A 26379-nucleotide genomic window follows, 5' to 3' on the forward strand; every position below is an offset into this window, starting at 1 on the left:
ACTACAAGCAACTTTATGCCAATAAAATGGACAACCTGGAAGAAATGGACAAATTTTTAGAAAGGTATAAACTTCCAAGACTGAACCAGGAAGAAACAGAAAATATGAACAGACCAATCACAAGTAATGAAATTGAAACTGTGATTAAAAATCTTCCAACAAACAAAAGTCCAGGACCAGATGGCTTCACAGGTGAATTCTATCAAACATTTAGAGAAGAGCTAACACCTATCCTTCTCAAACTCTTCCAAAAAATTGCAGAGGAAGGAACACTCCCAAACTCATTCTATGAGGCCACCATCACCCTGATACCAAAACCAGACAAAGACACTACAAAAAAAGAAAATTACAGACCAATATCACTGATGAATATAGATGCAAAAATCCTCAACAAAATACTAGCAAACAGAATCCAACAACACATTAAAAGGATCATACACCACGATCAAGTGGGATTTATCCCAGGGATGCAAGGATTCTTCAATATACGCAAATCAATCAATGTGATACACCATATTAACAAATTGAAGAATAAAAACCATATGATCATCTCAATAGATGCAGAAAAAGCTTTTGACAAAATTCAACACCCATTTATGATAAAAACTCTCCAGAAAGTGGGCATAGAGGGAATCTACCTCAACATAATAAAGGCCATATATGACAAACCCACAGCAAACATCATTCTCAATGGTGAAAAACTGAAAGCATTTCCTCTAAGATCAGGAACGAGACAAGGATGTCCACTCTCACCACTATTATTCAACATAGTTCTGGAAGTCCTAGCCACGGCAATCAGAGAAGAAAAAGAAATAAAAGGAATACAAATTGGAAAAGAAGAAGTAAAACTGTCACTGTTTGCGGATGACATGATACTATACATAGAGAATCCTAAAACTGCCAACAGAAAACTGCTAGAGCTACTTAATGAATATGGTAAAGTTGCAGGATACAAAATTAATGCACAGAAATCTCTTGCATTCCTATACACTAATGATGAAAAATCTGAAAGAGAAATTATGGAAACACTCCCATTTACCATTGCAACAAAAAGAATAAAATACCTAGGAATAAACCTACCTAGGGAGACAAAAGACCTGTATGCAGAAAACTATAAGACACTGATGAAAGAAATTAAAGATGATACCAACAGATGGAGAGATATACCATGTTCTTGGATTGGAAGAATCAACATTGTGAAAATGAGTATACTACCCAAAGCAATCTACAGATTCAATGCAATCCCTATCAAATTACCAATGGCATTTTTTACGGAGCTAGAACAAATCATCTTAAAATATGTATGGAGACACAAAAGACCCCGAATAGCCAAAGCAGTCTTGAGGGAAAAAAATGGAGCTGGAGCAATCAGACTCCCTGACTTCAGACTATACTACAAAGCTACAGTAATCAAGACAATATGGTACTGGCACAAAAACAGAAACATAGATCAATGGAACAAGATAGAAAGCCCAGAGATTAACCCACGCACCTATGGTCAACTAATCTATGACAAAGGAGGCAAAGATATACAATGGAGAAAAGACAGTCTCTTCAATAAGTGGTGCTGGGAAAACTGGACAGCTACATGTAAAAGAATGAAATTAGAATACTCCCTAACACCATACACAAAAATAAACTCAAAATGGATTAGGGACCTAAATATAAGACTGGACGCTATAAAACTCTTAGAGGAAAAAAAAAAAAAAAAAAAAAACTCTTAGAGGAAAACATAGGAAGAACACTCTTTGACATAAATCACAGCAAGATCTTTTTTGATCCACCTCCTAGAGTAATGGAAATAAAAACAAAAATAAACAAATGGGACCTAATGAAACTTCAAAGCTTTTGCACAGCAAAGGAAACCATAAACAAGACGAAAAGACAACCCTCAGAATGGGAGAAAATATTTGCAAACGAATCAACGGACAAAGGATTAATCTCCAAAATATATAAACAGCTCATTCAGCTCAATATTAAAGAAACAAACACCCCAATCCAAAAATGGGCAGAAGACCTAAATAGACATTTCTCCAAAGAAGACATACAGACGGCCACGAAGCAAATGAAAAGATGCTCAACATCACTAATTATTAGAGAAATGCAAATCAAAACTACAATGAGGTATCACCTCACTCCTGTTAGAATGGGCATCATCAGAAAATCTACAAACGACAAATGCTGGAGAGGGTGTGGAGAAAAGGGAAACCTCTTGCACTGTTGGTGGGAATGTAAATTGATACAGCCACTATGGAGAACAATATGGAGGTTCCTTAAAAAACTAAAAATACAATTACCATATGACCCAGCAATCCCACTACTGGGCATATACCCAGAGCAAACCGTAATTCAAAAAGACACATGCACCCGAATGTTCATTGCAGCACTATTTACAATAGCCAGGTCATGGAAGCAACCTAAATGCCCATCAACAGACGAATGGATAAAGAAGATGTGGTACATATATACAATGGAATATTACTCAGCCATAAAAAGGAACGAAATTGAGTCATTTGTTGAGAAGTGGATGGATCTAGAGACAGTCATACAGAGTGAAGTAAGTCAGAAAGAGAAAAACAAATATCGTATATTAATGCATGTATGTGGAACCTAGAAAAATGGTACAGATGAGCCGGTTTGCAGGGCAGAAGTTGAGACACAGATGCAGAGAATGGACATATGGACACCAAGGGGGGAAAACTGCGGTGGGGTGGGGATGGTGGTGTGCTGAATTGGGCGATTGGGATTGACATGTATACACTGATGTGTATAAAATTGATGCCTAATAAGAACCTGCAGTATAAACAAACAAACAAACAAAACAACTAATACTAAACTTTCATTGGGTTATTTGTATGGAAATATGTTAATACAAATGTTTCAGACATTACATGAAATTTCTAAAAATCTTATATTTGTATTTGTATGGAAATATGTATGGAAATATGTTAATATAAATGTTTCAGACATTAAAAAAAAAAAAAGAATGTATATATCTTTATAACTGAATCACTTTGCTGTACAGCAGTAATTAAAACAACAATGTAAATCAACTATATGAAGGGAGGGAGGGAGGGAGGGAGGAAGAAAATCTAAAAAAACTGAACTTGAAGAGCAGAAAGTAGAATGGTAGTTACCAGAAGCTTGGGGGTAGGGGAACTGGGGAGATGTAGTTTAAGGGTAGAAACTTGGAACCAGTAGATAAACAGGTCCTGGAGATCTAATACACAGCTAGTGATTACAGTCAACAACACTGTATTATAAACTCCAAAGGTACTAAGAGACAAGCTCTTAATTGTTTCCACCACAGAAAAGAAATGATGGGACTTCCCTGGTGGCACAGTGGTTAGGAATCCACCTGACAATGCAGGGGACATGGCTTCGAGCCCTGGTCCAGGAAGATCCCACATGCCGTGGACCAATTAAGCCCGTGTGCCACAACTACTGAGCCCACGTGCCACAACTACTGAAGCCCATGCTTGTAGAGCCTGTGCTCCGCAACAAGAGAAGCCACTGCAATGAGAAGCCCACGCACTGCAACAAAGAGTAGCCCCTGCTCACCGCAACTACACAAAGCCCATGCTCAGCAACGAGACCCAACGCAACCAAAAATAAATAAATAAATAAATAAATAAATTTTTTTAAAAAAAAGTATATGTAGAAAGACAAAGGAATTAGAGAAACCAACAATTTTGAAAAAGAACAAAATTGGAGGATTCATACTACCTGATGTTAAGACTTAACATGAAAACTACAGTAATCAAGACACTGTGGTTTTGGACAAAGAAAAGACACATACATCACGGTCAAGTAATTTTTCACAAAGGGTTATTCAGTGGAGAAAGTATAAATTGTGCTGGAACATCTGAACACCCATATGCAAAAACAACAACCACCACCTCAACCTATACCTCACACTGAATACAAAAATTAACACAAAATGGATCACAGATTTGACTGTAAAACATAAAACTATAAGACTCATAGAGGAAAATATAGGAGAAAATCTTCATGACTTTGGGTTAAGCGAAGAATTCTTAGACACAGCTCTATAAGTAGGATTTTAAAAATGATAAATTGGACTTTATCAAGATTTAAAACTTGCTTTGCAAAAAGAATGAAATAACAAGCTGTAGATTTGAAGAAAATATCTGTAAATCACATATACGACAAAAACCAGCATTCAAAAACCAAACAAACACAGCAAAAATAAACAAGTAGGACTACATCAAACTAAAAAGCTTCAACACAGCAAAGGAAACCATCAACAAAATGAAAAGGCAACTTACCAAATGGGAAAAAATATTCGCAAATCATATATTTGATAAGGGTCAAAAATATTCGCAAATCATATATTTGATCATATATTTGATCTAAAATATATAAAGAACTCATACAACTCAACAGCAAAACAAAAACAAAAAGCCAACAATCCAATTTAAAAATGGGCAGAGGACCTGAATAGACATTTTTCCAAAGAAGACATACAGATGGCCAAGAGGCACATGAAAAGGTATTCAACATCACGAATCACCAGGGAAATGAAAACCAAAACCACGAGATATCACCTCACATCTGTTAGAATGACTGTTAGCAAAAAGACAAGAGATAACAAGTGTCGGCGAGGATGTGGAGAAAAGGGAGCCCTTGTGCACCACTGATGGGGTTGTAAACTTGGTGCAGTCACTATGGAAAACAGTACAGAGGTTCCTAAAAAATATAAAAATAGAACTACTGTATGAACCAGTAATTCCACTTCTTGGTATTTATCCGAAGCAATGAACCCTAACTCAAAAAGATATCTGCACCCCCATGTTCACTGCAGCATTATTTACAACAGTGAAGATACATTAACAACCTAGGTGCCCATTCACTGATGGATGAATGAATAAGGAAAATGTGTTATATGTATGCAGTTGAATATTATTTAGCCATTAAAAAAGAAGAAAATCCTGCCATTTGCAACAATATGGGTGGACCTTGAGGGTATTATGCTAAATGAAATAGACAGAGAAAGACAATTACTTTATGACCTCACTTATATGTGGAATCTAAAACAAACAAACAAGCAAAACACCCATAAATACAAATAACAGATTAGTGGATGCCAGAGATGGGGGTGGGGGGAATGGGCAAGGTGGGTGAAGGTGGTCAAAAGGTACAAACTTCCTGTTATAAAATAAGTAAGTCCTGGGGATGTAATGTAGTGTGGTGACTATAGTTAATAATACTGTATTGTATATTTGAAAGTTGCTAAGAGAATAGATCTTAAAAGTTCTCATCACAATAAAAAATGTATAACTATGTGTGGTGATGGACGTTAACTAGAATTACTGTGGTGATTATTTCACAATATATACATTATATCAAATTCGTATGTGTCTAAAACTAATAAAATGTTATATGTCAATTATATCACAATAAAAACTGGTATCCAGTATATAAAGGACTTATATCTCAAAACTCAATGAAACAAGGCAAACAACTCAATTTTTCAAAATGAGTAAAAGATCTGGACCCTTCACCAAAAAAGACATACAAATGGCAAATAAGCATAGGAAAAGAGAGGCAACATCACTAGACATTAAGAAATGCAAATTAAAACCACAATGAGATCATCACTACGCACCCATTAGAACGGAGTGGAAAAAACGGCAATACTAAGTGCTGGTGACAATGTGGAACAATTGGAACTTTCACACATTAGTGTGACAAAATGTACAACCACTACAAAAAACAGTTCGGCAAGTTTCTTATAAGGTTAAACATACACTTACCTTATGACTCAGCAATCCTACTTCTAGATACTTACCCTAGAGAGAGGAAAACTTATGTTCACACAAAAACCTGTATGAGAATGTCTGCAGCAGCAGCATTATTCATAATCACCAAAAACTGGAAATTGGAATTAGTGTACTTTTTTCTCTCTCAAATAATTTTTAAATGTGGTAAAATATGCATAACATAAAATTAAACATCTTAACCATTTTTATGTGTTATCGTTCAGTAGTGTTAGATACATTCACACGGTTGGGCACCCAACGTCCAGAACACATTTCAATTCGCAAATCTGAAACTTTTAGGGTTTTCGTTTTTGGTTTTTTTTTTGCCACAGCACGCAGCATGTGGAATCTTAGTTCCCCAACCAGGGGTCAAACCTGAGCCCCCGCATTGGAAGCGCAGAGTCCTAACCACTGGACCACCAGGGAAGTCCCCTGAAACCTTTAGTTTTTCGAAATACTGCCATACTGTTTTCCACAGTGGCTGTTCCCCCATTTCACATTCCTAGTAGCAGCGCAAAAGAGTTCGAATTTCTCCATACTCTCGCCAACACTTGTTATTTTCCTTTTTTTTCTTTTTACTATTTTTATTTTGCACTATAAAAGACACCACCAACCAGTAACATACTGTTTTCTTCACATTCAAAACACTTGTTATTTTCTCTTGCGGTTCTGATTTGCATTTCCCCTAAGGATGGTGTTGAGCACACTTTCATGTGCTTGTGGCCATTTGTATATCTTCTTTGGAGAAATATCTATTCAAGTCTTTTGCCCATTTTTTTTTTTAACTTTTTAAAATTTTTTTATTTTTTGGCCGCACCACGCAGCTTGCTAGGGATTTTAGTTCCCCGACCAGGGATCGTAACCATGCCCCCTGCCATGGAGGTGTGGAGTCTTAACTACTGTACCGCCAGGGAAGTAAGTCCCTCCTTTGCCCATTTTTTAATCAGGCTAATAGGGGGTTTTATGTTGAGTTGTAGGAGTTCTTTATATATTCTGAAATATTAGTCCCTTATCAGATACATGATTTGAAAATATTTTCTCCCATTCCACAGGCTGCCTTTTCACCCTGTTGATTGTGTCCTTTGATGAAAAGAAGTTTTTAATTTTGATGTAGTACAATTAATGGATTTTTACTTTTGTGGCCTGTGCTTTGGTGTTATATCCAAGAAATCATTGCTAAATCAATGTCATGAAGTTTTCTCCTGTTTTCTTCTAAGAGTTTTATAGTTTTAGTTGTTAGGTCTTTATAATTAGATCACTTAGGTATTTATAGTTACATCTCTGAGGTCTCTTAGTTCTTTAGTCCATTTTGAGTTAAATTTTGTATATGATGTAAAGGTAAGGGTCCAACTTCATTTTTTTTTTTTTTGTATGTAGAGGTCCAGTTTTCCCAGCACTATTTGTATTTTCTTTTAATTTTATTTATTTAAATTAATTTTTATTGGAGTATAGTTGATTAACAATGCTGTGTTCCAGCACTATTCGTTGAAAAAACTTCTTTTCCCATAAATGGTCTTAGCATCCTTGTTGAAACTCATGTGATCATATTCAATACATGCATGGGTTTATTTCTGGGCTCTAGTCTGCCCTCTATTCTATTGAGGAGTGTCTAATGAAGATGGAGTTTCAGTTTGGGAAGATGAAAAAGTTCTGGAGATAGATGGTGGTGATGGTTGCACAACAATATGAACGTACTTAATGGCACAGAACTGTACACTTTAAAATGGTAAATCTGGGGCTTCCCTGGTGGCACAGTGGTTAAGAATCCACCTGCCAATGCAGGGGACATGGGTTCAAGCCCTGGACTGGGAAGATCCCACATGCCGCAGAGCAGCCAAGCCTGTGCGCCACAGCTACTGAGCCTGTGCTCTAGAGCCCGCGAGCCACAACTACTGAACCCACGTGCCACAACTACTAAAGCCTGCATTGCTAGAGCCCATGCTCCGCAATAAAGAGAAGCCACTGCAATGGGAAGCCCGTGTACCACAAGGAAGAGTAGCCCCCGCTCGCCACAACTAGAAAAAGCCCACGCACAGCAATGAAGACCCAATGCAGCCAAAAAATAAATTAATTAATTTAAAAAAATAAATAAAACAAAATAAAACGGAAATTTTTTTAAATGGTAAATTTTATGTGTATTTTTGCCACAATTTTCAAAAATTTTTAATGAAACAAAGACATTTTCAGAAAAGCAAAAGCCGGGATAATTTGTGGCCAACAGACCTTTACTCCAAGAAATGCTACAGAAAATTCTTCAGGCTGGAGGGAGAGATAACAATTCAGATCTACAAAAAGAAGCACATTGAAAATGGCAAATATGTGGGTAAATAAAAATACTCCTGTTCTTTTCTTAAATTTTTCAAAAAAATCAATTGCCGGGCTTCCCTGGTGGTGCAGTGGTTAAGAATCCTCCTGCCAATGCAGGGGACACGGGTTCGAGCCCTGGTCCGGGAAGATCCCACATGCCTTGGAGCAACGAAGCCCGTGCGCCACAACTACTGAGACTGCACTCTAGAGCCTGCGAGCCACAACTACTGAGCCTGCATGCCACAACTACTGAAGCCCGTGCGCCACGAGCCTGTGGTCTGCACACAACAAGAGAAGCCACTGCAATGAGAAGCCCACAAAACGCAACGAAGAGTAGCCCCTGCTCACCGCAACTAGAGAAAGCCCCGTGCACAGCAATGAAGACCCAATGCAGCCAAAATAAATTAATTAATTAATTTTTAAAAAAAAAGTTAAAAAAAAATCAATTGCCTTTTTAAAGTAAAAATAGCAGTGGATCACGAAGTTTATATCATTTATAGAAGTAAAATAAATGACAACAGTACAAAGGACAATAAAGTTGTAAATACAATGATACTATTGTAAAGGTTTCATTAAACGTGAATCAGCTATGATAAATTAAGGATGGACACTGTAATCCCTAAAGTAACCACTTAAAAAATGATCAAAGAACTGGCTAAGGGCTTCCCTGGTGGCACAGTGGTTGAGAATCCGCCTGCCAATGCAGGGGACACAGGTTCGATTCCTGGTCCAGGAAGATCCCACAGGCCATGGAGCAACTAAGCTCGTGTGCCACAACTACTGAGCCTGTGCTCTAGAGCCCGTGAGCCACAACTACTGAGCCCACATGCCACAACTACTGAAGCCCGTGCGCCTTGAGCCCATGCTCCACAATGAGAGAAGCCACTGCAATGAGAAGCCCGCGAACCGCAACAAAGAGTAGCCCCCGCTCGCCGCAACTAGAGAAAGCCCGCGTGCAGCAACGAAGACCCAACACAGCCAAAAATAAAATAAAATAAATAAATAAAATTAAAAAAAAAAGAACTGGCTAAAAAGTCAATAGAAGAAAAAGAATGAATTACTTAAAAATAACTAACCCAAACAATCCAGGAACAGAGAAATAAAAGAACAAAAAACAGAGGGGACAAAAAAAACCAAATACCAAGATGGCAGACTGGAATCCAATCATATGAGTAATTACACTAAAGGTAAATGGAATAAGCATCCAATAAAACTGATGAATCTCTTGATTCATTAAAGAGAGAAAACATAAATAAATCACCAACAACAGTAATGAAAGACAGGACATCTCTACAAAACCTACAGAACAATAAGATAAAATCATGAATAACCTTATGCCAATATGTTTAACAACTTAAATGTAATGGGGGCTTCCCTGGTGGTGCAGTGGTTGGGAGTCTGCCTGCTGATGCGGGGGACACAGGTTCGAGCCCTGGTCTGGGAGGATCCCACATGCCGCGGAGCAGCTGGGCCCGTGAGCCACAACTACTGAGCCTGCGCATCTGGAGCCTGTTCTCCGCAACAAGAGAGGCCGCGATGGTGAGAGGCCCGCGCACCGCGATGAAGAGTGGCCCCGCTTGCCGCAGCTGGAGAAAGCCCTCGCACAGAAACGAAGACCCAACACAGCTAAAAATAAATAAATAAATATTTTTTAAAAACCCACTACAATAAGCATAATACAGTGTCCCAAAAGTCTGAAAACATAGGGAAAATCATGTATTTATTGTAAATTAAAAAAAAAAATGTAATGGATAAATTTCTTGAAAAATATAATTTACCAAAACATACAAAAACATAAAATATATGAATAGTTCAAGATCTATAATAAAGAAATTGAATTCATAATTAACAACCTTCCCACTAGAAAACTCCAGGCCCAGATGCTTCATTGGTGATTACACCAAATTTTTTTTTTTTTAAGAAGTTGAATATTTTATTATTAAACTGTTTCTTATTTTCCTGCAAGGTTGTTGCTTCACTGTATAAAAATAGCACCAGCAAACACAGTATATTGCAAAATTAAGATACTAATATTCTTCTGGACACTATACAACTAACAAACTTTACTCCGCTGTCATTTATTTCCAGTGGCAAGTTCATTGAGTATTTTGACCCAAATCCAGGGATGGCTGTAAGCAAGTTACAATATTATATAAGGTTAAGATAACAATGTTATCCTTGAATTATATAATTTTTATAACTAGTTTTACCACAGATAATTTCAGGAATTCTGAGCATTATAACTGGAGACTAGCCTAAAAATCACAGGGTGTTGTGAAAAAGATGCATAGTGTTTATCTGAAATCATTAGGAAGTTAAGGGGTATTCTTTTCAGGCAACATTGTTGCAAGTAGTTTCTTTTGCTAAAAGTTGCTTTTTAAAAATCTATCCACCACTAATTTAAGACGACTATGCTAGCTTAAGTTGTTTCAAACTAGTTTATTTAGGGGTTCCATTTTCACTCCTCAATAGACTTTCTCATACGCTTCTTCACTCATTAGTTCATCTAGTTCTGAAGGGTTGCTGAGTGTCATCTTGATCAGCCAACCATCTTCATAACAGGATTTGTTGACAAGTCCTGGATTTTCTGCTAGAGCTTCATTAATTTCAGTTACTTCTCCTGATAGAGGAGAATAGAGTTCACTAGCAGCTTTCACACTTTCCAAAGCACCAAATTCCTCTTTTTTTTTTTTTTTTCACTTTTTTTTTTTTTTTAAACATCTTTATTGAAGTATAATTGCCTTACAATGGTGTGTTAGCTTCTGCTTTATAACAAAGTTAATCAGTTATACATATACAATATGTTCCCATATCTCTTCCCTCTTGCATCTCCCTCCCTCCCACCCTCCCCATCCCACCCCTCTAGGTGGTCACAAAGCACCAAGCTGATCTCCCTGTGCTATGCGCCAAATTCCTCTTGTTTGTTCAATTTTGTCCCAACTTCAGGCAGACTACAGTAAACATCTCCCAAAGCTTCCTGTGCAAAATTGCTGATTCCCACTGTTCCAACACCGTTTTCTGTTGTTACCCATTCATGTTTGTCTGTGAATTTACGACCCGACAGCAGAGCGGGGCCAGTGCGCAGCGCCCGGACGGCGCCCACCCGCAGTCCCCAGGGCCGCGGCGGGCAGGGCGCGTTGGGCGCAGAGCTGGTGCGCAGGCTGCAGACCGCGGCTCGCACGCTCCGCGCCACTCGCAGCGCCATGTTCGCAGGGGTGCAGAGGGTCTCCGCGCAGCATCTAGAGCCACACCAAATATTTAAGGAAGATAAAACACCAATCTTACATAAACACCTTCAAAAGTAGAAGAGAAGGGAACACTTCCCCACTTGTTTTATGAGGCCAGCATAACTCTGATACCAAAAACTGACATTATATAAAAAGAAAATTGCAGATAATATCATTCATGAACATAGACAAAAAATTAGCAAATTAAAAAATATTACTACTGAGTTGTAAAACAAAGTATTAGCAAATTGAATCCAGCAATATATAAAAATGATAATCATATCCATATGGAGTTTATACCAGTTATACAAAGTTGGTTCAACTTTGCAAACTTAGGATAGGCAAAAATGTCTTAAAACACAGAAAGCACTAATCATAAAAGAAAAACTTGATAAGCTGGACTTCATCAAAATTAAAATTTTATACCCTTCAAAAAAAAAAAAAGAAAAGGTAAATCTTAGATTGAGAAAAAATATTCACAACACATATATATGACAAAGGACTTATATTCAGATTACACTTTTAAAAATTCCTACAACTCAGTAATTAAAAAAAAAGACAACAACCCAAGTTATAAAAATGGGCAAAAGACTTGGACACTTCACAAATGAAGGTATACAAATGGCCAATAAGCACATTAAAAGATACTCAACATTGTAATTCTGGAAATGCAAATTAAAACCACTATGAGATTCCAATACACACCCAGCAGAATAGCCAAATTAAAAGGACTGACAAGGGAATTCCCTGGTAGTCCAGTGGTTAGGACTCTGTACTTTCACTGCTGAGTGTAGGGGTTCAGGCCCTGGACAGGGAACTAAGATCCCACAAACTGGGGCTTCCCTGGTGGCGCAGTGGTTGAGAATCTGCCTGCCAATGCAGGGGACACGGGTTCGAGCCCTGGTCTGGGAAGATCCCACATGCCGCGGAGCGACTAAGCCCGTGAGCCACAACTACTGAGCCTGCGCGTCTGGAGCCTGTGCTCCGCAACGGGAGAGGCCGCGACAGTGAGAGGCCCGCGCACCGTGATGAAGAGTGGCCCCTGCTCGCCACAACTGGAGAAAGCCCTCGCACAGAAACGAAGACCCAACACAGCCATAAATAAATACATAAATAAATAAATTTATTTATTAAAAAAAAAAACTGGACAGTCCTGGCTACTGTCACTTTAAAAGAGTTTCTTTAAAAAAAAAAAAAGATCCCACAAACTGCACGGGTGCAGCCAAAAAAATTTTTTTTTAATTTTTTAATAAAAATAAAAGGACTGAGAAGATCAAGTATTGTCAAGGACATGGAGCAACAGGAACGCTCACACATGGCTGGTGGGAATGTAAAATGCTATAAACACTTTGGCAGTTTCTTTCTTTCTTTCTAAAAGACACTTACCACACCACTCAGGACTCCCACTTCTAGATGTTTACCCAAGAGACAGAAAAACCTATGTCCACACAAAGACCTTCATGTGAATGTTGGGGTTTTTTGGTTTGTTTGTTTTTTCATTTCTTGGCTGTGCTGCACCTTTGTGGGATCTTAGTTCTCTGACCAGGGATCGAACCCAGGCCCTCGGCAGTGAAAGCGCGAAGTCCTAACTATTGGACTGCCAGGGGATTCCCTTTATTTTTTTTAATTTATTTTTTATTTTTAGACCTTCATGTGAACGTTGATAGCTTTATTCATAATAGCCAAACCATGGAAACAACCCAAACAAATGGTGAGTATATAACCAATCTGAGATCCATCCATTCAGTGCATCACTACTCAGCAATCAAAAGGAGCAAACTATGATAAATATGACATGGCTGAATCTCAAAAGTGTTATGCTGAGTGAAAGAAGCCCGGGTTCAATCCCTGGTTGGGGAACTGAGATCTCGCAAGCCATGCGGCGTGGCCAAAATTAAAAAAGAAAAAAAAAAAAAAAAAACCATTACAGTAACATACAGAGTATTTTCACTGCCCTAAAAATCCTCTGTGCTCTGTCTACTCATCCCTCGCTCCCCCCAACCCCTGGCAACCACTGACCTTTTTATTGTCTCCATAGTTTTGCCTTTTCCAGAATGTCATATAGGTGGAGTAACGCAGTATGCAGACTTTTCAGATTGGTTTCTTTCACTAGGTAAAAAGCATTTAAGATTCCTCCATGTCTTTTCATGGCTTGATAGCTCATTTATTTTTAGCACTGAATACTACTCCATTGTCTGGATGGACCACAGTTTGTTTATTCATTCACCTACTGAAGGAATCTTGGTTGCTTCTAAGTTTAGGCAATTATGAATAAAGCTGCTATAAACATCGTATGCAGGTTCTTGTGTGAACATAAGTTTTCAACTCCTTTGTATAAATACCAAGGAGTGAAATTGCTGGATCATATGGTGAGATTATGCTTAGTTTTATGAGAAACCGCCAATCTCTCTTCCAAAGTGGCTGTACCATATTGCATTCCCATCAGCAAAGTTCCTGTTGCTCTACAGCTTTGTCAGCATTTGGTGGTGTCAGTGTTCCAGATTTTAGTCATTCCAATAGGTGTGCAGTGGTATCTCATTGTTTTAATTTGTATTTTCCTGGTGACACAAGCTGTGGAACATCTTTTCATATGCTTATTTGCTATCTGTATATGTTCTTTGGAGAGATGTCTGTTAAGATCTTTAGCTCATTTTATAATCAGGTTATTTCCTTATTATTGCATTTTAAGAGTCCTTTGTATAATTTGGATAACAGTCCTTTATCAAATATGTCTTCTGCAAATATTTTCTCCCAGCCTATGGCTTATCTTTTCATTCTCCTGACAGCGCAGAAGTTTTTAATTTTAAGGAAGCCCAGCTTACTAGTTATTTCTTTCAAGGATCATGCTTTTGGTGTTATATCTTAGAAGTCATTGCCAAACCCAAGATCATCTAGATTTTCTCCTATGTTATCTTCTAGGAGTTTTTTTTTTGTTTGTTTTTATTTACTTTTGGCTGCATCGGGTCTTAGTTGTGGCACGTGGGATCTTTCGTTGCAGCACACGGGCTCTTCGTTGCGGCGCGTGGGCTCCTCTCTAGTTGTGGCACATGGGCTTCTCTCTAGCTGTGGTGCGCGAGCTTAGTTGCCCCGTGGCACACGGGATCTTAGTTCCCTGACCAGGGATAGAACCCACGTCCCCTGCATTGGAAGGCGGATTCTTAACCACTGGATCACCAGGGAAGTCCCTTCCAGGAGCTTTATAGTTTTCTGTTTTACATTTAGGCCTATGATCCATTTTGAGCTAATCTTTCCAAACTGTGTATGGTCTGTCTAGATTCATTTTTTTTTTGCATGTGATGTCCAGATGTTCCAGTATCATTTGTTGAAAAGACTATCCATTGTATTGCCTTTGCTCCTTGGGCCAAGTATCATTTGACTATTTTTATATGGCTCTATTTCTGGGCTCTCCATTCTGTTTCATTGATCTGTCTATTCTTTAACCAATACTACGCTGTCTCGATTTACTGTAGCTTTATAGGAAGTCTTGAAGTTGGGTAGTGTCAGTCCTCCAACTTTGTTCTTTAATTTTGAGTTGGCTAATTCTGGATCTTTTTCCTCTCCCTACAAACTTTAGACTGAGCTTGTCAATATCCACAAAATAACTTAGTGGGATTTTGATTGGGATTGAATTGAATCTATAGATCACGTTGGGAAGAACTGATATCATGATGTGATATTGTGAGTCTTCCTATCCATAAACAGGGAATAACTATTTAATCCTTCTTTGGTATCTTTCACCAGAGTTTTGTAGTTTTCCTCATGTAGGTCTTGTATGATATAAATTTTTAATACGCATACTGAGGTATTCAGTATGGAGTTTGTCCATGTAATTGCCATCTGTCTTTGAGGTCAGGGCCATGTCTGCTTAAGTAGCAGATGGTGTGACAACATTTGTAGGTATGGACATCAGAAATGCTGATGAAGGGGAGGAGAATCTGATAGATTCCATTAGAATCTGGATTCTAATCCCAGCTCGACCACTAACTTGCTGTATGACCTCCGGCAAGAGATTTCCCCTTCTGGGCCTTAATGAAGGGGTTAGGCTAAACCAGTGGATCCTGGGCTCAACTCCCAAATGTTTTTTCAGTAGGTTTGGGGTAGCACCTGGAGAAGTCTGCATAATTAAAAACTTAACCGCTGGTGTTTTTGATCTCCGGGATCCACTGACTTATTTGGAGTAAAGGTTCCCAAATTTCCTCCACTCACGTGCCTTTAGTGATTCAATAATTGTTTCATGATGCCCCAGGCCTAAAGAAATACCTAATAGTTCTGTCATTAAGTAGATAAGCCCAAACAAACTCAGTAAGTTTTTTTTTTTAATAAATTTATTTATTTATTTATTTATTTATTTATTTTTGGCTGTGTTGGGTCTTCATTGCTGTGCACGAGCTTTCTTTAGTTGCGGTGAGTGGGGGCTACTCTTCGTTGCGGTGCGCGGGCTTCTCATTGTCATGGCTTCTCTTGTTGTGGAGCACGGGCTCTAGGCGCGCGGGCTTCAGTAGTTGTGGCACGTGGGCTCAGTAGTTGTGGCTTGCAGGCTCTAGAGCTCAGGCTCAGTAGTTGTGGCGCACGGGCTTAGTTGCTCCGCGGCATGTGGGATCTTTCTGGACCAGGGCTCGAACCCGTGTCCCTTGCATTGGCAGGCAGATTCTTAACCACTGCGCCACCAGGGAAGCCCCAAACTCAGTAGTATTTATGTCCTAACAATTTAGCGCCTTTTGGGCACCGCACACTGTCTCAAACCTCGGAATCAGACTGGACATCCCACTCTCTTTTCCTCTTCCACATTGATTTACACACAGTACTTGCTTTTTATCACAACAACCTCCAAAACCTCGGTTTGGCAAAGATATGACATTATCAGAAGGAATGTAGTGTGAGCCAGCGCTGAAACTGCCTCAAGCTAGCAGTCTGTGCAGAATCAGGCGGCACTGCGTTATAGGCTGAATGGTGCCCCCTCTTCAAATTCATTCATGTTGAAGTCCTAACCCCCAGGACCTCCGACTATGACTGAATTTGGAGACAGGGCTATTAAGGAGGTAATTAAGGTAAAATGAGGTCATATGGGTGGGCCCTAATCCAATATGACTGGTGACCTTATAAGAGGAGATTAGAACACGGATATGCCCACACAAAAGAAAGACCACGTGAGACACAGCAAGAAGACAGCCATCTGCAAGCCAAAGAGAGAGGCTTTGGAAGAAATGAAACTTGCCGACACCTTGATCTTGTACTTCTAGCCTCCAGGACTGTGTTGTTTAAGCCACCCAGTCTGTGGTAATTTGTTAGGGGAGCCCGGCAAACCAACACACCAGGTTTCCTCTAAGATTTTAAAATATCCCTCAGCACCCCTGAGAGGTCCCTGCCATGCCTCAGAGCACCTCAACACACAGTTGCAGAACCACACACAGAGGGTCTTAAATATTCCCCACTCAAATCAGTAATTGCTAGGGTATAAGTCAGCTAGCAAAATTTCACTCAGCATATATAAACATTTCTGCCCTAATCACACACCTGGCTCTTTGCTTCAGCAGACATCCATCACTTGGTAGAAGAGTCACCCTAGGCCAGTGATTTAGGTAGCCAGTTAGGAGGTCGTTGGAGTAGTTTGGGAGAAAGCCAGTCGTGAACCGGACCGGGATGGTAGCAGTGGGAATGCAGAAAAGTGGACATATCGGGATATGTTTTGTGGTGAGAAGTAGTTCAGTCAGAACTTGTAGATGGATCTGTGAGTGGGAGAGAGCAGAATCAAGGATAATTCCTAGGTTTTTGTTTATAATTAATTATATTTCTACTGTGACTACAATCTTTCATTCCACAATTTTTAGTGAGAGCCTGCTAAATGCCATACTATGTCCAAGGTGTTGGGATAGAGAAGTGGGAAAGACAACGTCCCTGCTTTCACTTGATTAGGAGTGTGGATGCTAAAGCTAGACTGCCTGGGTTCAAATTCCAGCTCTGTCACTTAGTAGCTGTGTGACTTTGGGCAAGTTACTTACCCTACCTAAGACTCAGTTACCTTATCTGCACAATGGGGATAATAAAGGTATCCACCTCCTAGAACTGCTATAAGGATTTAAAAAGTTAATATATTACAGCACTTATAACAGTGCCTAACAAGAGTAAGCAGTCTATAAGTTTTAGCTATTACAACTCAGGGAACTTTTATCCTAGTGGAAGGAGACAGAAAATAAACAAACACTGAATATTATATTGTGATAAGTTCAATGAAGAAAATCAAAAAGGGGGATGTGATAGAGAGCTTCATGAACTACTTTACACTGGGGGCTCAGGAAAGGCCTTTCTGAGGAGATAACATTTAAACTGAGACCTAGGGGAATTCCCTGGTGATCCAGTGGTTAGGACTGTGTACTCTCACTGCCAGGGGCCCAGGTTCAATCCCTGGTCAGAGAACTAAGATCCCACAAGCCGTGCGGTGTGGCCAAAATTAATTAATTAATTAATTAATTAAAATAAAAAATAAACAAGCCAGTAGTGAAAATAAATTTGCTTTAAGAAATAAAATAAACTAAGACCTAAATGGTAAGAAGGAGCCAGACAAGAGAATATCCAGGAAAAGAACATTCTAGAAAGAAACAACAAAAGTAAATTCCCCAAGGAACAAATCTGGCATGTTCCAGCGACAGAAAGAAGGTCAGTAGGGCTGGAATTCAGTGAGAGAGGGAGAGAATGATGCAGAATGAAGCTGGCAAGGCAGGCAGTTGACAGATCACATAGGCCCTTATAGGTCAGCAGGGTAAGGAATCAACTTTTATTTCAGAGTAATTAGAGGGACTTCTCTTGTGGTCCAGTGGTTAAGACACCGCGCTCCCAATGCAGGGGGCCCTGGTTCCATCCCAGGTCAGGGAACTAGATCCCGCGTGCATACCGCAACTAAGAGTTTGCATGCCGCAACCAAGACGTCTGCATGCCACAACAAAGATCCCTCATGCCACAACTAAGACCCAGCACAGCCAAAATACATAAATAAATGAATATTAAAAAAAAAAAAAAAGACTGATGAGGAGTAGGGAGTGATTAAATGAGGAAGGCAGCGTGGTTTGACTTACTTTTTAAAGAGATCTGTCTGGCAGTTGTATGAATAGGTTTTAGGGACAAGAGTCTACTACAGGACTTCAGGCGAGACATGAGGGTGACTTCATCTGGGGGGAGGGACAGAGGTAAGAGGACAGATCTGAGATGTGTCTTAGATATAGAATCAACTAGACTTGTACTTCATACAAAGGTCCTGCTGTACAAAGCTCAGGACAGTCTGCCTCATACTAGTCACAGGTGTTGACATTTGCAGCTTAGATTCAGCTTTGCAGCCTTAGGGCTTTAGATTCTGACAGTCGTGGATCTGAATTCTGGCTCCATCACTCAGCCACTGTGTGACCTTATACAAGCCGTCTTCACAGCTTCCTCCCCTGTAAAAGGGCGATGGAAAACAACACTTGGCTTAAGCGTAGCTGTGGAAGTTAAATGAGAGAACCCAGTCAGAGCACTTCGCACAAAATCTGACCACACAGGAAGAGCTCAGTGAATGTCGGCGGTTATCACTGCACTCAGTTACTGGACATCTCCACACTCATTCCGATGAACCAACTGCAACTGTTCTTTTCCTGGCCTCCCTGCCTCCAGCTCCACCTGCTCCAATCCGTCCTCAACTCTGCTGTAGGACATTACCTCGGACATAAACCAGTCATGTCACTCCCCTTTCAGAATCACTGCAACAGCTCCCCTGCCTACAGACAAAACCCCAAAGTCTTAGAACAACACCCAAAGGCCCTGAGCACTCGGCACCCTGCCTGCCTCCCCACCAGCCCCTTCCCACGTCCTAGCCTACAGCCATGCTACATTATTTCAGTTCCCCAAATAAACCACTGCTCCAACTTACCATGCTTTTGTCTATGCCGAAGTATTCTTACCCCCATGTACCTGTTAAACAATAACTCATCTGTCGAGACACAGCTTAAGTATCACTTATCCTGACATCTCCCTTCCCATCCACCGAGAACTGCTCTCTCCTCTCTATTATCACTGTAAATTGCACATAATTCCAATACTTCACTGATCGATCTATAATCTTCACCTGTGAAGTCGCAGAGGGCAGGCACCGAGAGCACCTCTGAAACCCCTGCACGGCACCATTCAGGAAACATCTAATGAATGGAGAACAACGCAGAAGGAGGAGACTTTTATGAATACACTTCTCCAGGGCAGTATGTTTAGCTCCTAGTTGGTGGTCTTCTTAGGGAGGCTTCGCCCTGAGATGGTTAGGAGAAAGGGCTCTGGAATCGGAAAGAAATGTGTTGGAGCACAAACAGTGAGGATGTTCCACTGCGTCCTCACTGTGCGACCCTGAATACGTTACTTAACCTAAGACTCATCTTAGGTCTTCCTCTGTGTCTTCATCTGTAAAATGGAATGATAATAACCTCATAGGGTTGTTGCAAAGAGCAAAAGAGACGTACGTAATGAGCTCAGTCAAGTGCCTGGCATCCATCGAGCACTCAGTGCAGAGTAGCTTTTAAAAAGTGCAAAAGATATATACAATGGAATATTACTCAGCCATAAAAAGAAACGAAACTGAGTTATTTGTAGTGAGGTGGATGGAGTTAGAGTCTGTCATACAGAGTGAAGTAAGTCAGAAACAGAAAAACAAATACAGTATGCTAACACATATATATGGAATCTAAGGGAAAAAAAAAAAAAAAGGTCATGAAGAACCTAGTGGCAAGATGGGAATAAAGACACAGACCTACTAGAGAATGGACTTGAGGATACGGGGAGGGGGAAGGGTAAGCTGTGACAAAGTGAGAGAGTGGCGTGGACATATATACACTACCAAACGTAAAATAGATAGCTGGTGGGAAGCAACCGCATAGCACAGGGAGATCAGCTCGGTGCTTTGTGACCACCTAGAGGGGTGGGATAGGGAGGGTGGGAGGGAGGGAGATGCAAGAGGGAAGAGATATGGGAACATATGTATATGTATAACTGATTCACTTTGTTATAACGCAGAGACTAACACACCATTGTAAAGCAATTATACTCCAATAAAAATGTTAAAAAAAAAAAAAAGTGCAAAAAATACAGCAGACTGCTAATAGTGATTATGGGGTATGGGGGGATAGATTTCCATTTTACGTACTTTTATGTATTGTTTGAAAATCAGAAAAATAAAGATATAGCAAAATTAATAATAAAAATTTAAAACAGGGGGATTTCCCTGGTGATCCAGTGGTTAAGACTCCAATGCTTCCACTGCAGGGGGCTCAGGTTCAATCCCTGGTCGGGGAACTAAGATCCCACATGCCACGCTGGCATGGGAGAAGAATTTTAAAAATTTTTTAAATTAGGGACTTCCCTGGTGGCACAGTGGTTGAGAATCTGCCTGCCAATGCAGGGGACACAGGTTTGATCCCTGGTCCGGGAAGATCCCACATGTCTCAGAGCAACTAAGCTCGTGCGCCACAACGACTAAGCCTGCGATCTAGAGCCGGTGAGCCACAACTACTGAGCCCGCGTGCTATAGCTACTGAAGCCCACGCGCCTAGAGCTTCTTGTGCTCCGCAACAAGAGAAGCCACCGCAATGAGAAGCCCGCTCACCGCAACGAAGAGTAGCCCCCGCTCGCCACAGCTAGAGAAAGCCTGCATGCAGCGACGAAGACCCAACTCAGCCATAAATAAATAAATTTTTTAAAAAACAGAACAAAAAAACAGATCCAAGCCTTCTACTCCATATCCATTGTTTTTTACATGCTCCCAAACCCTGGAGAGATGGGTCATGTTTAAGAATAAGTATGGGGGCTTCCCTGGTGGCACAGTGGTTGAGAATCGGCCTGCCAATGCAGGGGACACGGGTTCAAGCCCTGGTCTGGGAAGATCCCACATGCCGCGGAGCAACTGGGCCCGTGAGCCACAACTACTGAGCCTGAGCGTCTGGAGCCTCTGCTCCGCAACAAGAGAGGCCGCGACAGTGAGAGGCCCGCGCACCGCGATGAAGAGTGGCCCCCACTCGCCGCAACTGGAAAAAGCCCTCACACAGAAACGAAGACCCAACACCGCCAAAAATAAACATAATAAATAAATAATAAATAATAAATTTTAAAAAAAAGAATAAGTATGGTCTAACACAACGTTGAAAATCAACTATAGTCCAATAAAAAAATAAATAAATAAAATAAAACGTGAGCCAAAAAAAAAAAAAAAAGGCACCACCAAAATCAGTAAGTCTGTCTGAAGTGCTTAGCAATAAAGCAAAGGTGGTAAAAAAAAAAAAAAGAAGAAGTATGGCCTTGGTCAGCAGGGGGCTGGCACTGGGAGAAGAAAATGGTTTCTTAGGAATCCTTTGCCCTAGACTGTCCATTCTAAACCACAAAGTAAGGAGACAGGTATCCGGGGCAGTAGCTCTGTTCAGTGATGAACACTATATAGATAACAAGAGTTTCTTCCAAGCCAGCAGTCACAGACTTACATGCTTTCAGTGGTCAGATGCCAGCACAGATGCATGCATGTTGTAAACAGTGGGGACTGGCAAGCTGGAGAGGACAAATGCCGTCTAAAGGAAACAGAGCTAGCAGTCCCAGCCAAGTGCTGCCCACCGTGTAGGCACCAGTGTCCCCATATATTCTAATTTTTTAAAAAAGAAAAGCTGAAAATCCAGATTATTTTTTGTAAAATTTAAATATTACTTCAAAAAATTTTATAACCACAGTACCAGCCAAACAAAACACTTTTGCAGGCTGAATTCAGCACATAAGTTCCAGTTTGCACCACACTTTTCTACAGGATTTCTTAGGAAATTGAGGCTGGGGCAAACCATGAAAATGGGTACCTCCACCAAGGTCAGAGTCCTTCATCTTTGCCTGTGTGTGTACAAATGAGTTAAGCCTGTCTGTCCCCATGTCCTTCCCAGTCAACAGTAAAGCTGATAGTCTTTTTTTTTTTTTTTAACAAAGTATCTAAAACTTCACTCAACATGCTTCAGGGTAAAGAGAAAAAAGTAATTTCTACTTATTCTTCACAACCCAGCTGAGGTGATACCTTCCCCGGGAATATGTCCCCTGATCCCTTAGCCCACCACGCTCTGTAGGACTAGCTAACATTCCCTGAGCACTTACTGTGCCAGGTCCTGCCTGAAGATCTTTACCAGTAAAAACCCATCTAATCCTCTCAACATACCTGTGATGCAGGTACTACTCCACACCCATTTTACATAAGATGAAGTAACCTGTCAGAGACCACTCCGTTTAGACAGAGCAGGGTCAGGACTTGGATGGGGAACTCCTTGAGGACTAGTGTCTCATCTTAATCATTTTTGAATCCAGAGGGATAAGTACTTTGGCACTAAATATTCACGAATGAACAGACAAATGGATCACTCCCCATCTGTATATGTGGATACGGTAGGCTCTAAAGGGTGATCTTGACAACACAGGTATTTCTTCAACAATCTTTCTATGCGTCACACCTATTGGGCTCTAGACATGAACAGATCATGGTTAGAGGGCTCAGTTTGGTGAGGGTACCGGATGTGTAAATTTTAAATTTAAAATAATAGCAATGTCACTTGGTTTGGCTTGCAAAAATCAGGGAAAGCTTCCTGGCAGAGGAAATGCTCAAGCTGAGTCTTGAAGGAAGAGAGTAAAGTGCTTCTCAGGCAGATAAGGACAGAAGGGAGAGTCCAGCTGAGGGGCAGCATGTGCAAAGGCCTCGAGATGACCAAATCTTTATCCAAAGACCTGCAATCAGCCCTGAATGGCTCACACGCAAGGAACATGGTGGGCACATTGGGAGAGGCTGGAGGGTGGACAACTTCCAAGCATTCAGGGCCTTGACTGGGTAAGAGACGGGGAACAAAAAAGGGGTTTTATTTTTTTAACAGTTTTATTGAGGTATGATTTGCATGCTATAAAAATTCATCTCTTTTATGTGTACAATTCAATGATTTTTAGTAAATTTAAAGAGTTGCATAACCATCCCCAAAATCCAGTTTTAGATCTCAATTACCCCAAAAGACCCCTCCTGTCTGTTTGCAGTCAATGCCTGTTCCCACTTCCACCCCAGGCAACCACTGATCTACTTCTTGATTGTACAAATGTCCAATAAACAACAAGGTCCTACTGTATAGCACAGGGAACTATACTCAATATCTTGTAATAATCCATAATGGAAAAGAATCTAAAAAAGAATAGATATACATGTGTATAACTGAATCACTGCTGTACACCTGAAACTAGCACAACATTGTAAATCAATTATATTTCAATAAAAAATTTTTTTTAAAGTCTGGGATGAATAAAAACAAAACAACAACAACAAAAAATGTGCCTTTCCACTAAAGGCAGAAAAAAAATGACCTGATCAGATTTATATTTTTAAAACAACCTCTGAGTTGTGGAGGTTGGTTCGAGGGGGATTAAGACTGAAGGCTGGGACTTCCCTGGTGGTGCAGTGCTTAAGAATCCGCCTGCCAGTGCAGGGGACACGGGTTCGAGCCCTGGGCCGGGAAGATCCCACATGCCGCAGAGCAACTAAGCCCGTGCGCCACAACTACTGAACCTGTGCTCTAGAGCCCACGTGCCACAACTACTGAAGCCTACATGCCACAACTACTGAAGCCCACGCGCCTAGAGCCTGTGCTCTGCAACAAAAGAAGCCACCGCAATGAGAAGCCCGCGCACCACAACGAAGAGTAGCCCCTGCTCGCCACAACTAGAGAAAGCCTGCGCACAGCAACGAAGACCCAACACAGCCAAAAATAAAAAAGACTGAAGGCTGCCTCTGTCACTATTTCCCTCAATGCTCAGATTTAAGCACCTGAAGGCAAAGGCCTTTTAACAAACTACCAATCACCTTTCTTACTGGACATGCTGGAATCTCCACCAGATGTTTTTTCATAAGTAACACCTAATTGGTCCAAGTGTCAGATGAGTGGTTAGTCCCACTAATCAATATTGAGTGCACTTATCACAGGAAACCAGCGACATTTTCAGATTTAATTGTTGTCAGTGGAAGAATGTGCTCTTGCAATTCACTTTCTGTTTTGCACCACCCCTCTTGAGATGTCAGGATTGTATTAAAGGAATTACTGCTGTTGGTGTCTCCAGAGCACCACATTATATTTAGAAAGAGGGGCTACAACATCACCATGGATTTATAAATGCTTATCTCATGCCCTGTAGGAGTGGTTGGGCTATTTTTTTTTTTTTTAAGGCTTCCTAGTTGATTTTAAGGTGATCAGCTGAAATGAGCAAAAAGCATGGTGGGTTGTCATGAGGATTCAATAAAATACTCAAAGGCACCTGGCAAAAGTAGCTTTTCATTAAATATTCACAGACTCTGAACCTGGATCGATCAACAATGAGAAAAGTGTGGTTTAGTGAAAAGTTTTTTCGGCACCAAGAGGGCTGGTTTACTTAACTTTCCTAAGCTTCACTCTCATTTCTAAAAGGATAAAAAAAACCATCCTGCCTTTTAAGTTTGCTGTGAGGAAAAACAAGGTTACATGATAGGTGATAAGACATAGCCCAGAAAACACCTGACACACATCACAGACAGTAGAAAACACTTGGCCCCTCTTCCCTTTCACAGGCCAATGGGGACTGGACAAAAATAGCATCTCTCAGGGTACCTGTCAGTGTCCGTGGTGACGGACTGCCACCCGCCTAGACCTCGCTGCATGTATTAGTAAATACACCCCTCAAAAATGGTCATCTGATAAGCACCTGCCAATTAACTGTACACCTAGAAATGGTATCACCAAATTAACTGCCATTATTCTACAAATAAACAATTTCGGTTCCTTTAGGTGAGATTTCAAAATCCCTACTTACATTTCTCATGTTCCTTCCAGTAATTTGCTAGAAGGTGAACCTGTCAATAGGAAGGACAAAAATTATTATTTATCACCAATGCCCTCAAAATAATTGTTGCTCAGAAAACCCAAAACATTCATTTGGAATTTTCAGAATTCAGGCAACCCCCTATCCAACTACTTCCCAGTTTTGACTTCGCCTAAAGGACTCCTCATAGTTGGTCCAGCCCAAACCAGGAAACATTTAAAAAATAATAAGAGTTAAAACTGCTGTGGCCTGGTGATCTGGGTTGCTGGGACACCGTTGTTGGGAGTTGGGAAGGGGCAAGCAGATCCAGCAAAAGTATTGTTTTAAACTAACAGCTAGGAGCTCAGATGAGGTCACAGGATGTTTCAGTTTCAGAGCTTTATGGCTCGTCCAAGGCAGTTATCCTACAAGCCTTTGATTTATTCAACATTAATGCTCTGCCCCTGCTCCTTGATCTTATAAACTTTTCTAGAACACAATTTCTCCACCTATTTATAAAGGGAGGCTAATAAAAACACTTCCTTGGTGGGTTAATTGTGAGGCGTAATCTATGACAACGTGTCTGAAAGTGCTTTACACTTTGCAAAGCACTACTCACATATTAGTTCTTAGTCTTCCTAAGTCCAGCCATTTTCACGTCGGAGGAAAGTATGGCCCTCAAACATCAAACGCCTTCCCAAGGTCTTTCAGCGAACTAGGGCAGAGCTCGCTCAGTTATCTCCACCCATCAAACCTTCTCAATCTTCAAAGTCTGGTTCAAGAACGCGTTTTCCTCAGCCTAGCGCAGCCGGCAAGACCCAAACGGCCCGGGTTCGCATCCCAGCTCTGCCTCTTTCACAATCCTAGGACACACGTGCGCCCTGTGTGCCAAGACTGCCACCGCGGGAAGGAAAGGGTGGTGACGGCGCCTGGCCAGCCTGGGCGCTTAATAATGGCACTTAGCCGCTGTCAGCCCAGTTATCACTCCCTTTCCTGTTTTCTCCCCGCGCTGGGGCTGCAATCAAGGTCGGGATACTTCGAGAGCTCGCTGCGCGCCAGGCACTGCGCTAATTGCTCTGGCCGAGCGCAGCCCCTCTCCTCAGCCCAAGACAAAGGGGGGGAGGGGGGGAGTCGCGCCGCCCCCTTCCCCCACGCTGGGCGCAGCCCCGGGGCGGGCATCCCAGCTCTGTGGCCCCCAACTCAGTAGTTCTCCCGTCGACCCCAGCGCCCCC

General features: G+C 40.9%; 1 protein-coding gene and 1 long non-coding RNA gene across 6 annotated transcripts in view; both read right to left on the minus strand.

Moving 5' to 3' along the window:
* Positions 1-26379, minus strand: part of LOC309608976 (glycine cleavage system H protein, mitochondrial-like) — a 37647-nt gene that overhangs the window by 11133 nt on the left and 135 nt on the right. For 2 of the 5 annotated variants that reach the window (XR_014233173.1, XR_014233174.1), the window contains exons 2-5: positions 25160-25199; positions 19410-19479; positions 18388-18480; positions 16832-17043 (exon numbers count right to left, since the gene is read on the minus strand). Coding sequence is in view for 1 of the 5 variants with exons in the window: in XM_082349751.1 (XP_082205877.1) it covers positions 10556-10768; positions 11005-11329; positions 16832-17043; positions 25160-25168 (759 nt within the window). In the remaining 4 variants the exon portion in view is untranslated. The other 3 variants (XR_014233175.1, XM_082349751.1, XR_014233176.1) reach the window with 3 other exon arrangements.
* On the minus strand, positions 19885-25149 carry LOC309608979. Its single transcript, XR_014233181.1, has 2 exons — positions 21459-25149; positions 19885-21136 (listed from the first exon to the last, which is right to left on the minus strand). It is a non-coding gene; the product is annotated as an uncharacterized lncRNA (long non-coding RNA).

This window comes from Balaenoptera borealis, assembly GCF_965194805.1.
Source record: "Balaenoptera borealis genome assembly, chromosome: 13".
Taxonomy (NCBI): Eukaryota; Metazoa; Chordata; class Mammalia; order Artiodactyla; family Balaenopteridae; genus Balaenoptera; species Balaenoptera borealis.